The sequence below is a fragment of the Chionomys nivalis genome, chromosome 7 (genome assembly GCF_950005125.1).
Source record: "Chionomys nivalis chromosome 7, mChiNiv1.1, whole genome shotgun sequence".
Classification (NCBI taxonomy): Eukaryota; Metazoa; Chordata; class Mammalia; order Rodentia; family Cricetidae; genus Chionomys; species Chionomys nivalis.
This window is the reverse complement of record NC_080092.1, coordinates 74,634,872-74,647,315: the sequence shown is the minus strand read 5'-3', so window position 1 is coordinate 74,647,315 and position 12,444 is coordinate 74,634,872. Positions and strand designations below refer to the sequence as shown.

The 12,444-nt window shown below is 55.8% G+C and overlaps 1 protein-coding gene across 4 annotated transcripts; it reads left to right on the top strand.

The window, feature by feature from the left end:
- The first annotated feature begins 478 nt into the window (after positions 1-478).
- Epn3 (epsin 3) lies at positions 479-11,429 on the top strand. Of its 4 annotated transcripts, none has more exons than XM_057776764.1 (10): positions 479-647; positions 4,226-4,905; positions 5,842-5,960; positions 6,844-6,924; positions 7,106-7,234; positions 8,086-8,173; positions 8,609-8,878; positions 9,029-9,145; positions 9,255-9,482; positions 9,573-11,429. In XM_057776764.1, exons 2-10 carry the CDS (start codon positions 4,365-4,367, stop codon positions 9,896-9,898), a joined length of 1,899 nt encoding a protein of 632 aa, XP_057632747.1. In that variant the 5' UTR covers positions 479-647; positions 4,226-4,364; the 3' UTR covers positions 9,899-11,429. The 4 variants fall into 4 exon arrangements, with proteins under 4 accessions (XP_057632747.1, XP_057632746.1, XP_057632749.1 ...); XM_057776763.1 differs by lacking the exon at positions 479-647 and adding an exon at positions 1,058-1,323; XM_057776765.1 differs by lacking the exon at positions 479-647 and adding an exon at positions 2,727-2,836.
- Positions 11,430-12,444: the final 1,015 nt, after the last annotated feature.

Sequence of the window (12,444 nt, the reverse complement as noted above, 5' to 3'; positions counted from 1 at the left end):
CAGCTCTTCTCACCCCCCCCCCCCAGGTGGCACTGGCCAAGCTTTTTAAACCCCGGAGGAACTGAGGCTGAGCCCAGACCCACCCCAGGTCTGAAGAAAAACAAACAAAAGTACAACTATTTGCGATAATCCAAGAAAGTCTCACAAGTACTGTTTTCCTCTCCCGGTCTGTTCTCTTTAGCACCCTTGTCCTAAGCCAGAGGTTAGGATTTGGGCTCCAGTTTGTTTTATCCCTTCCTCCAGCCAACACATCTGGCCCGGAGCCAGTTTTCTGCTCTGGTGAAAAATGTAATCTCAGTGGGACACTGAAGGTTTTAAATTCAAAATCAGCCCGAGCTAGATAATGACTCTGAGGCCAGCCTGGGCTACACCTGGAGACAAGGTCTCAAGCGAAACAACAAAACAGCTTTAAGAATTCCCACTCCTTCCTGGAACGAAGGAATGTGAGACTGTGAAATAGGTGAAGGGTAGCAGCTGGGACAGAAAGGCAGTGCCTGCTCCACTGGGCTTTCTGTTGTAACAAATGGAAAAAAAAAAACTTGTGGGCTGAGGGTCTTTAGGAGCATCAGTGGACAAGGGCAGCCGGCAGCTCTGGCGCAGCAAAATCCTGTGGGATTCATACCTCACGAGCCTTCGGCACTCTCCAGGTGAGCTGTGGAGGAAGGCGGTTCAGAGGCGGCAGGGCCCTCCCAGAGTCGGAGAGGCCAGGCGAAGCCAGCTGGGAACAGGAAAAGACAAACCCCGGGGGGTGTTCTGCCTTCTGTTTTATTGTCCTCTCGGCTAGGAGGGTAAGGGCGTGGTAGGGGTACTGGAGTTGCCCCCACTCCCACCCCTTCCCCCCTTCTCGCTGAGGAGGCAGTAGAAAGGTCAACTCGCTGCAGGGTGGGAGTGGGTCAGCTCCAGGTCTGTACCCCAGAGGTCACCGGCAGACACACAGGCCGGCCTCCCCCCCCCCCCCCCCCACCACCACCGAAGGCACCGCCCGGCAGACAGCAGGAAGGGGTTAAACACGCCCGCCCGTCATCCTGTGTCCTGTTACTGCTGAGGCAGACCTGCCTGGCCAGCTGAACAACTTTCCTCCGGAGAGTGCTGGCCGGCAGGAGTCGGAGAGGCAGCCGCCCGAGAGGCTGAGCTGCAACCTGCTGGGGGACTCTGCTTGCTGTCCTTCAGAGGGCCCTGTGCCTCTGACCGAGGGTGGGGCTCCCGAGACCAGGGTCTATGGTGGATGGCTCTGGAGCTGCTCCTGAGGCTGTACCATCCCCCACAAGTCAGAGGTTCACTGCAGAGCCTGCTGGGGCTGGGGTGAGGGAGCCCACACTGGAGGTAAGCTCCCTCCCGCGCCGCGGTGGTGCCCTGCATGAGGGCGGGGGCTAGAGTGGGCTCAGGATTTAGTCTCTCTCCCAGGCTCGAGAAAAGGCCAGGCAGGGCAGTGGAGGAGGACCTGGAGGCTTCTTACCTGCAACCCTTCCTACCTTCCTGGTCCCTTCAGAAAGGGACGCAGGGCCATCCGGAGGTTCTCAGTGGTGTTCCCCTCAGATCCTGGCATATCTCCGTATTTGCACCTCTAACCTTAGGGTGGCCCCTTAATCCACTTCAGTGCGTCCCTGGACACAGCCAGCTCAGGTCTGATGAAGCCAGACAGCCTAAGGTTAGCTACCATCCAGTCCCACATCCCTCTAGCAGCAAGAAGGACACTGCCACTCCCCCATTGCTCACTCTGGGCTTGATGGGGACAGAAGATGGGGAGGGGTGCTGCCTGGTGGGGGTGCACACACTTTGGCAAATTCGTGCGTGATTGGTTCTTTCTATCTCTCTGAACCTCCACCCTGGGGATGCCATCTGCTTCCTCAGTGCTGACTTTTAGGAATTTCTCCATCCCCCACCCTGGCACCCTTCTGGACTTTTGTCCTGAGAAGTCCCTCCACTCCAATTCCTCCTTGAGGACCCGTGTGGAAGAGGGAGTCTGTACTCTATGCCCCCACCCCGAGACCAACCTATGCCCTCTCTCTACTAGTACCCTCCTGCCTTCTTTCCATCTCTGAAGTGGCCTCCCCAGGTCCTGGCTTCTCAGTGCCCTTCCCTCCACCTGGCAGGGTCTGGCTCAAGGTCACTGCAGTAATTCCATACCCGCTGCCCCGGGGCTGCCGCTGCCGCACCGTCTTATCGGCAGCTGGGTTTGTGTTTCACTCCCTTTTAATCCTGGGCATATTGTGTTCGATAAAACCTTCTGCTTGTAACACCGCTGGCAGGGCTCCCAGCAGCTCCTCCCGCCTTCCTTTCCTCTCAGCTTCAGCTTCACGCCTGCTCCTGGACCGTACCCTGCCCCTCTTGCTCCTTACTGTGTCCCTACTATGTCAAACTCCTTAAGAGTAGAGGAACGGCTGGGGTGGAGGTTCAGGCATCTCCTTTTGTTTCTGGTCCCTTCCTTTCCCAGGCTCCAGCAAAGGTGTGTAAGCAATGTCCACCTTGTTCTTAGGAGAAAAATCCAGGTTTGGCCATGGTGCCTACAAAGAGGGTCCCTTCCCATGAAGGCTGGTTGTACCCACCCCGGCAAAGTGAGAAGGCCTGGGAAGCCAGGCCCAGGTAGGCTCTGGTAGAGTCAGGAGGTCTGACCTGACTGGTTCTGCCAATTCCAGCAGCCAGCAGGGAGGAGCAAGTACACCAGGGCGGGCTTCGCACACAATTATTCCCCATCTTGACTCTGCCACTGCCAGCCTGCCCTCCCACTGGGGAGGTGAACACAGGTCTGAGTCACTAGCGAGGGGGAGGGCAGGAGTTAAACAAGTTGTGGCTGTGGCCATTCTCACAGAAGGTCAGCTGGACAGAGAGACACAAGGTAGGCAGCCCTATGGGCCAGGGGGACCAGTTTCCACAGACTCCCATCCCTCGGCCCAAGACTGGGACCCGCGGGTACTCTGAACTGAGATGATCATTCCCTTGCGGCACTGGAAGGACAAACTTCCTGTACACAACCTTCACGCCTACCCTTCAGGAGGCTGGGACAGCTGGCCCGCCCGAGGGCGATCCAGGGAGGGGAGATCTCTGTGGTAGTAGGGGGCATTCATGGAGAAAGTGGAGGCTCTGCCGACCCAGCTTCTCTGTGTATGTGTGTATGTGTGTGTGCACATGTATTTATGTGTAAAACTATATTAGTGCCATGACGATGGCAGGAGGCTCCTACTTTGGGTCTCTGACAAAGCCTTGGGGGACTCTTATGCCTCCTGAGGCTGTGGGAAGACATGGGGCTGGTTGTCCCTTTGAGTCTGCCTCTGTTGGGCTGTCAGGTCTGCTGCGAGCCTAGGGCCTTGGTAGTTTGCTTGAATTGCCCCTGCCTTCAGGGAACTTCCGTTCTGGATGAAAAGGCGGTTCTGAGACAAGTAATTAGATTAAATTAATTAGCGAACTCCGTGACACCGACTGTAAGTGTTGAATTAGTCTCAAGGAGACTTGGATATTGTCAGTCTTACCCCTGCCACCTACATGCCCTTTGCCGTAGGCGGATCACCACGGCACTCCTGTGTGTCTGTGGCGGAGCCCCGGGGGTGTGCCCCAGTACTCACAGATTCCCCACTTTGCTGGTTGCTTCCCTCTCCTCACTCTTCCCTTTGCATCTCTAGCTTAGCGCCAACTCCTATAGGAAGCTGCCCACTGTTTTCCCTGCTTGTGCCTCCTTTACCCCTGCGTATGCCCACACTGGGCTGTGATCGTACCCATTCACTGGGCCGTGGGTATTCTACAAGCACATCGCGGGACTTAGGGAGAGACCCTCAGGAAATAGCTGCTGCGTGAATTAAATTATAAAAAATGGCCATATGAGAAGAGAGAATGAAGGGCTAAGCTGGAAAGGTTGCAGCGCAAATGGCGGAGGAGACAAGCATGAGCGAGGCGGGAGAGTGACATTCCTGGTGGTCACTGGGTGATCCTTGAAGCCACACATTCAGGTGGAGGGAGCTCTGTGACCACAAAGAAATCGTGGACCGATTCTGAGTCCCACTGTCCATATATGTGACTAGATATAGGGATTTCAACATCTTGGTCTGGTGGTTGTATAGACGAGAATGCCAAACAGGGTCCGTTGAATACTGAATATGGTAGAAAAGATAAAAGCGTCGGCCAAAAGCTTTCGCTGGCAGCAGGGATGGTCTGGCCAGGCTATACTCGATGAGGCCATACTCGAACAGTGAGAGAGCCACTGATCCTGAGTCCCAGGTCCTCTTTTTCCCAGCCCCATGTGGAACCCAAGGACACAGCCGCCCTGCTGAAAGCAAGGCGGCCCATCCTTCGAGATCGTGACCTCAAGACGGTGGCCTTCAGCCCTCTACCTCCGGCGGGGGCGGGGGCTGCCCACCTCCAAGTCCCCAACCATGACAACCTCTGCGCTCCGCCGCCAGGTGAAGAACATTGTGCACAACTACTCAGAGGCTGAGGTCAAGGTGCGCGAGGCCACCAGCAATGACCCCTGGGGCCCACCCAGTTCCCTCATGTCAGAGATTGCTGACCTGACCTTCAACACAGTGGCCTTTGCTGAGGTCATGGGCATGCTGTGGCGGAGGCTCAATGACAGCGGTAAGAACTGGCGACATGTATACAAGGCTTTGACACTGCTGGACTACCTGCTCAAGACGGGCTCGGAGCGCGTGGCCCACCAATGCCGTGAGAACCTCTACACCATCCAGACACTCAAGGACTTCCAGTACATTGACCGTGATGGCAAGGACCAAGGCGTCAACGTTCGGGAGAAGGTCAAGCAGGTGATGGCTCTGCTCAAAGATGAGGAGCGCCTGCGGCAAGAGCGAACCCACGCTCTCAAGACCAAAGAGAGAATGGCCCTGGAAGGCATGGGCATTGGCAGCGGGCAGCTGGGCTTCAGCCGAAGATCTCGGGGCTCCCCCTCCTCCTACACCTGTGAGTAGACCCTAACAGTATGACTGGAGAGGGTGGGTAGCCCAGCCACAGTCCTAGCTCTGTAGCCAGGAACAATAAATGACAGATAGTTCCTATCTCAGAAAGCAAGTTGGGAGGACCCATCCAGATAAAGAATGTAAAGTGAAAAGCACAAAGCCTGCACATAGTAGGTGCTTAGTGATCCAGATGAACTAATGACATCATCAGTTGTTTGCCCCATTAGTTAGCTGTTGAGAGGGCCGGCTAAGGCTCTGGACTTGCATACCATTCATTCTGTTCCTTCCCAGCTGCGTGACTTGAGCAACCAGCTCTCTGTAGACCAGAGGTCCACTTACCTCCCTCTTTTGTTTGATCTGAGAACTGAAGGAGACAAGGCCAAGAATGCCCTTGACCCTTTTACTCAGACACCTGACGTTCCGTAAACCCCCACCACTCAAGAGTATTGTCCTTGAAAACAAGGGTGGCTGATGACGAAACATCCTTTCCGATGGCTTGCCACAGTGGTGGAGGCCTTTGTGACCCGGGGAATACCAGAACGGCCCTCCTCCATAAAGCCCATGATGGCCTACTTGGGCTCCGAGGCTGTGATTTTCTTTGATTGGCAGATCCCTTCCTCCTAATCCCTGTGGCCCCAAGCAGGCTAGGGTCCTATTGGAAGAATTCAAGAGCTGAAGTCAGGGACCTGCATTAAGTCTTGACTTAGGACCATGGCCAGGCACCCCCTGCACTGTCTACTCCTTGCCAAGGGACCCTGGCATCTGCCTTAGCAGTGCAGTGGAAAATCCATAATGGGTGTCCAGCATGCTGCCTGGCTCATTGGTGCCTGAATAGCCAGTCTCCTTCGGCTCACCCTCTGTGAGCCCCAGCTTCCGGGCAGGCAGAGGAGTGTGGGGCCCGTGGGGACCGGTGTGCTCACGGGAGCCACGCTTGTTGCAGCGGCATCCTCATCCCCGCGCTATGCCTCAGACCTGGAGCAGGCACGGCCCCAGACGTCTGGAGAAGAAGAACTGCAGCTGCAGCTGGCCTTGGCCATGAGCCGTGAGGAGGCTGAAAAGGTGAGACCTGGGTCTGTACAGGGTGCTGTGGAGGAAGGAAGGAGGTCTGGTACTCACTAGCCTCTGCTTGGGCTCTCCACCCAGGACCTGGAGACCCGCTCTAGCTCCCAAGGCAGCACAGGGCACGTTGATATGCCTGATCTGTCCCAGTCACGGACTCCAACTTTTGGTGGTTCTCAGGCAGGGCCCAGAAGATGTGTGTAGTTGGGGGTCTGGGTGCACCTTTGGGGCCTGCTCCTCTCTTTGTGCTTAGGGAGAGGTGTGTGCTGACATGTTCTGAGAAAACGCTGGGACTATTGTTCCCTCCATCAACTGTCCTTCCTCCCATACCTCCACATCTTTGCCATGACTTCTATGGACCAACCAGGCTGGAAACATTCATGCCTCTTCCATGGGTGGGCTAGAGAGGTTCTCAGGGTACCTAGAAGAAAAAGACAGGTGAGACCCAAGTCTGCACAGGGTGGCTGTGAAGGAAGGAAGAAGTTTGGGGCTCACGAGCCTCCACTTGGGAGGCTAATTCTTTTTTTTTGTTTTTTTTTTTTTTTTTTTTGGTTTTTCGAGACAGGGTTTCTCTGTGGCTTTGGAGCCTGTCCTGGAACTAGCTCTGTAGACCAGGTTGGTCTCAAACTCACAGAGATCCGCCTGCCTCTGCCTCCCGAGTGCTGGGATTAAAGGCGTGTGCCACCACCGCCCGGCGGTAGGCTATTTCTTAAGTTGCATCTCAGACCCACAGCAGGGAGACAGCCACCCTTTCAAGGCCCATCCCCTTGAGCAAGGGGCATCTCTGTCTCCATCACTCTGTCTGGGCAGAACTGTGCTAGCCCTCTCTAGCCCTGGGGTGGGAGCACTGGGCCAAGTTCACCCCTGTCTTCCTCCCTCACAGCCAGTCCCCCCAGCCTCTCACAGGGATGAGGACCTACAGCTGCAGCTGGCTCTGAGCCTGAGCCGGCAGGAGCATGAGAAGGTAGTATAGGGGCAAACTCGCCCGGGCCACAGGTGCCTACCACGATTTGGTGACGGTGACAGCATTGGTGGCAGATCAAGGGGCACTAATCAGCTTCTCTGCTGCGCTAATTTGGGTGTCTCCTACCTGCTCTCTGCTGACCCCCAATCCCTTGCTCATGCCCTACCTGTCCCTCCTGCAGGGAGTGAGGTCCTGGAAGGAAGATGACTCTCCAGTGGCGAATGGCGCAGAACCTGCTGGCCATCGGCGGCGGGACAGAGAGCCTGGGAGAGAAGAGAGAAAGGAGGAGGAGAAGCTGAAAACTAGTCAGGTAGACAGTGGGCTGAGGAGCGCCGCTCGACCAGGACTGGATGTAGCCGAGTTGGCGTCTGTACAGTGTGCAGAGCAGAGCTTGCTGCAAGCACTAAGTGGGAAATGAAGGTGGCGGGAACACAGCAGGGGTTGGTGAACACAGCGAAGTGGCCTGTCAGAGTCATGATGGAGATGCGTTGTGCTTCCTGCCACTGAATGACTTGGGACATATGACTGGCCTCAGTTTCCCTTTTTGCACAGTGGGTGTTTGGGACAGTCCCAGCTCTCATACCGTAGGATCACATGATACTGTGGGTCTGGATTAGGAGCTGGTTCAAGCGCATGGTGCTGAAAATAGGTTCCCTGGGAAGGGGAGCAGGTAGCCACTGAAAGCAAGATAATTTTCCCAGGTTATTCATTCTGCCCCTGGGGTGCCTCTCTCTTCTTCCTCTCTTGTGTCTGTGGTGGCCAGTTTCTCTTGAGTACTGGGCTAGGGAAATAGACTCATTCTGCCCCCTCATAAAAAAAAATCTGTCTAGAGTACCCCTTTCTGTTAGCCTGGGATCTAGCACAGCTCTGCCTCTCTCTGACTATGTAACTCCGGGCAACCCATTTCCTCTCTCTGGGCTTCAGCTAGCTGGCTCATCTGTCACATAGGTACATGACCTACCTCACAGGGGTGTTATGAGACAGGACACTGGATGGACGAGGAAGCGTTTTATAAATGGGAAATGCTGATCAGAGGTGAGGGGTCATTAAAAGATGCCTGTGCAATGAAGAAAGGAGGGGAATGAGCTGGCGTCGGGTCAGGCCTCCCCTCCCTCTCGGCCCCACCCACTTCTGAGCCATGGTTGCCTCTCCCCTCCACAGTCCTCCATCCTGGACTTGGCGGACATCTTCGCACCTGCCCCAGCCCTGCCTTCCACACACTGCTCTGCTGACCCATGGGACATCCCAGGTGGGCATGCAGGGCTTCAAGAGGCCCTCCTCAGACTGGCCTCTAGGAGCCTCCTCCTTCCAGCCACCTACCTGCAAATCACCTCCTCTCTTTAACTGAGGATCAGTGTGCTGCCTCAGGGAGAGGGCCTTGCTGTAAGGGGGGAGGGGGGCGTATCTGCAGATCTTAGCTCCTGGGAAGCCCTACAGAGGGCCTAGTTGCCCTCACTGACTAGCCAAGCCCTGATGAGGCCAATACTCCCAGGTTTGGGGGTCCAAGTTCCTGGGCTTATTTGTTAAATATGGACTTGAGAGTGTCACTGGCTCCCAAGTTAGCATCCCACTTGTGAAGTGGGTACCACACCACCCAACCTGGGCTGGGCAAATGAGAAGGGCCCTGGACAAAGGGTGTGGGAGTGTTGGGATAATGTCAGTGCTATCTCTCTCTCCTCTCCAGGTCTCAGGCCGAACACTGAGCCAAGTGGCTCTTCCTGGGGACCTTCGGCAGACCCCTGGTCTCCAGTTCCCTCTGGACATGCCCTGTCCCGAAGCCAGCCTTGGGATTTGCTTCCTACTCTTTCCTCTTCCGAGCCCTGGGGCAGGACCCCAGTGCTGCCTGCCGGATCCCCCATGGCAGACCCCTGGGCACCAAGCTCCCCCAACCGCAAACTCCCCAGCACTGGAACAGACCCTTGGGGGGCCTCTCTGGAGACTTCTGATGCCTCTGGTAAGTGGAGGGCACATGGGTGAGAAGCTGGGGACTCCTGGGTCCCCTTCCCTCCAGTACCAAGGACAGTCTATGGTGAGAAGGCCGTATCTCAGACCCATCTCTACTCTTTTCTCTGGCTCACTCTATTTCCCTCTTTCTTCCGACTAGCTCTAGGTGGTGCCTCGTCCTTCGACCCATTTGCCAAACCTCTGGAATCCACAGAGCCGAAGGAGAGCCTGGACGGTGCCCAGGCCCTGGCCACGGGAAAGTCTAGCAGTCCTGTGGGTGAGTAAGTGGCCCCTGGGATACAGTTATTTATTTGGTCTAGGGGGGACTCAAAGGGCGTCTCTGCCCTCTTTCTTCCCCACCGCCGAACTGATCACCTTTCTTTCAGAACTAGACCCATTTGGAGACACCAGTCCCAGTTGCAAGCAAAATGGCATGAAGGACTCTGAAGCCCTTGATCTGGGTGTTCTAGGGGAGGCGCTGCAGTCAGGAAAGGAGTCGCGCCCCTGCCGGACTCCGGAGTCCTTCCTGGGCCCCTCCGCCTCTTCTTTGGTCAACCTGGACTCACTAGTCAAGACACCCCTGGCTGCAAGGACCCGGAACCCCTTCCTGACAGGTAGAACCCTGGCCTGGCGTCTGGGACCCCGTTGGGCCGTGCCACTCCCGCCGTTGCAAAGCCCCTTATTCTCTGTTCTCTCGCCTGTAGGTCTGGGTGCTCCGTCCCCAACTAACCCGTTTGGCGCGGGCGAGCAGGGCAGGCCAACCCTGAACCAGATGCGCACCGGCTCGCCCGCGCTGGGTCTGCCGGTGGGACCCGTCGGGGCGCCCTTGGGCTCCATGACCTACAGCGCCTCCCTGCCCCTCCCGCTCAGTAGCGTGCCGGTCGGCGCGACCCTCCCCGCCTCGATCAGCGTCTTCCCGCAAGCCGGAGCCTTCGCCCCGCCGCCCGCGAGTCTGCCTCAGCCGCTGCTGCCCACGTCTGGCCCGGCGGGACCTCTGCCCCCGCAGGCTGGCACCAATCCCTTCCTTTGAGACGCTTCGGCGCCTGCGCGCGAGGCCACGCCTCCTCGAGGGCGGTCGTGCAGGTTGAGCATTGATCCTGGCTCCTGAGGACCCCTGACTTATCCTGAACGAGCTAGGGACTGACATCTAGGGGACGAAGACTACACCCGCCTAATAAAGACTGGAATCTACGTCCTCAGCTCTTACCAAGTGGACTTTTTGAGGGATGTAGCAGCTGGGTCTGGACCACAGCACTGATTACCAGCCGAGGCGGAAACTACTTGACAGTCTGAATTCCATCAGAACCCTCTCAACCCCGGATTCCCATCTCGTGTTGGCCTGGTGCCTTCCTTCCCTACGCTCTCACTCATTCAAGCCTCCATCCGCTGTCACACATGGGCTACCCCGCTAGCAAGGGGTAACAGCATTTACTCATTCTTTGATGCGCGATGTACCTTAGGCAGAGAATTTCATGTAATCATATTACAAGGCGCCTCCGCAGTTATACTGTTACTCAGGACTTCAGCGTTTATAGGGCCCTACCCAAGCTGAGCATGCATTGCTCCTTGTCCAAAACTGGGTTAAGAATTTCAAAACACAGTTGGATGAATATGGTGACACATACCTGTCGTCCCGGCACTTGGAGGCTGAGGCATGAGGATACTGAGTTCAAGGCCAGCCTGGGCTCATTTTCTTTTTTCTTTTTAAATTAAGACAAGAAGAGGAGAACAATAAACTACGGGCCCAACCCTCCCAAGTGAGGTGGCATAGGTCTTTCTTACTACTCCTGCCTAATAGCTGAAGCTTTGAGTGGTACAGTGGTATGCTCACCAAACTGAAGTGATGTGGGGCAGGAATTCAGAGTCAGACAGTCTGGCTGTCTGTGGATCAGGTTTAATTCAACAAACACTGACTGACTGTTTTGGACAAAATGCTGGGCTCACCCAGGGGGAACCAAGGAGGTCTGAGCCCACCTCTTCCAGGAGCTAGGAGGGTAGCAAGGTAGACACACCAATAACACTGGATACGACTGCGGCATAGCCAGCCACGGGAAGCCCCCCTTATCTTATGTCTGACTTTATCATCTTAAATCCCACCCTGCCCCACCTCTGCCCCTTTCACCAGGGCTGAAGGGAGCCACCTTGACCCCAGAGGTCTGGCCCTCTGGAGGGTTGTTGCAGCATGTAGAAAACCAAACACGGGCTGGCCCTGAGCTTCTGGGGGTTACCATGGCTATCCATGTGCACCCGGGACTTAGGACCTGACCTATCAGGCAGCCTGATGCTGGTCCCACTCTCTTTGGGGTCACAGGATGTACCTGGGTTTCCTCAGCCTGAAGCACCACCGCTGGTGGAGGTGGCACAATAGCCTGCCCTTCCTGGGTACATGGGCAGGAACTATTCTGCTCATAAGGGAGGGAGGCCACAAGACTGCTTGCTGCAAGTAGGAAGGGCAAGGGCAGCTGCTGGGAGGTCAGCTGGGCCTGCCAAGCTCTGCCCCAGGGCCGAACTTAATGATAATCGCTTGGTAACGAGTGGTTAAGCACTCCTGAGTAAATGACTTTACCTCTGTCTATGCCTCTGTTTTCTTACTTGCAAGAGTTCCTTGTGGGTTTACTATGCAGACCAGTGACTCTTCATCCCCTTCTGTCTTCTGCACCACCCAAACCCTGAAGGGTCAGTACTTTGTGGCCCCGAGGTTCTGATACTCCCCCATAGCTCTGCCCCTCCACCCACAGAGCCCCGAAGAACAGGTTGGTGGCCTTGCTTCCTGAAGCTACCAGGCTCGCCTTCCTCCACAAGGCTGGCCCTCTGCTCTGCCCTGTCTGGGGCACTCCCCATTCCCAGCATTCTTTCCTCATGGCTCAGTTCTCACCCCAGTTCCATATTAACTCCCTGGCTCGGACCTCTCATCCACCTTCATGATGCCATCACCCCAAATCCTTGGCACTCATGACAGGGCTCTTGCCCTCCCTTGGGCACGGCTCTTCCGGCACTAAAGCATGTGACCCAGGGCAGTGTCCATCCCCCCCACCCCTGTCTGTTGCCCTCACACTCAAGACTCTGAGTCGGGAGCCCTGTCTTTCCTCTAGGTCTTCAGATCAATTCCTTCCAGCCAGCTCCTGCCCACCAATATACAGCCTCCTTGACCTCATGCCTCTTGAAATCAAACCCATAGTTTTTCCTCTTTCCCTTTCCTAGCTGGGGGGTGGGGGGGCTGCCTGCTCTTTGCCCGATGTCACCCAGACAACTCTCATCAGCAGAAGATCCAGCTTACTAAATCCAGAGGACATTTGTCTTTTCTCTTTAGGCATTTTATTCTGTTCTTCTGCAGTGGGCATGCATGTGTGGTGTGTGTGTGTGTGTGCGTGTGCACACATGGCACAGCACATGTATGTGGATGGATGCCAGAAGACAGCCTAAGAGTCATTTCTCAGGTACCTTCCACCTTTTGAGACAGGGTTCCTTTTCATTTATTTATTATTTTATTAAGTGTATTGGTGTTTTGCCTGCTTATGTCTGTGCACCACCACATGCATAAATTGAAGACAGTTATGAGCTACCATATGGATGCTG

Coding starts and splice junctions, on each gene's coding strand:
- Epn3 (XM_057776764.1), top strand. CDS start 4,365: ATGACAACCTCTGCGCTCCGCCGCCAGGTGAAGAACATTGTGCACAAC. Junction 8,174..8,608: donor TGACCCATGGGACATCCCAG/GTGGGCATGCAG, acceptor TCTCCTCTCCAG/GTCTCAGGCCGAACACTGAG. Junction 8,879..9,028: donor GGAGACTTCTGATGCCTCTG/GTAAGTGGAGGG, acceptor TCTTCCGACTAG/CTCTAGGTGGTGCCTCGTCC.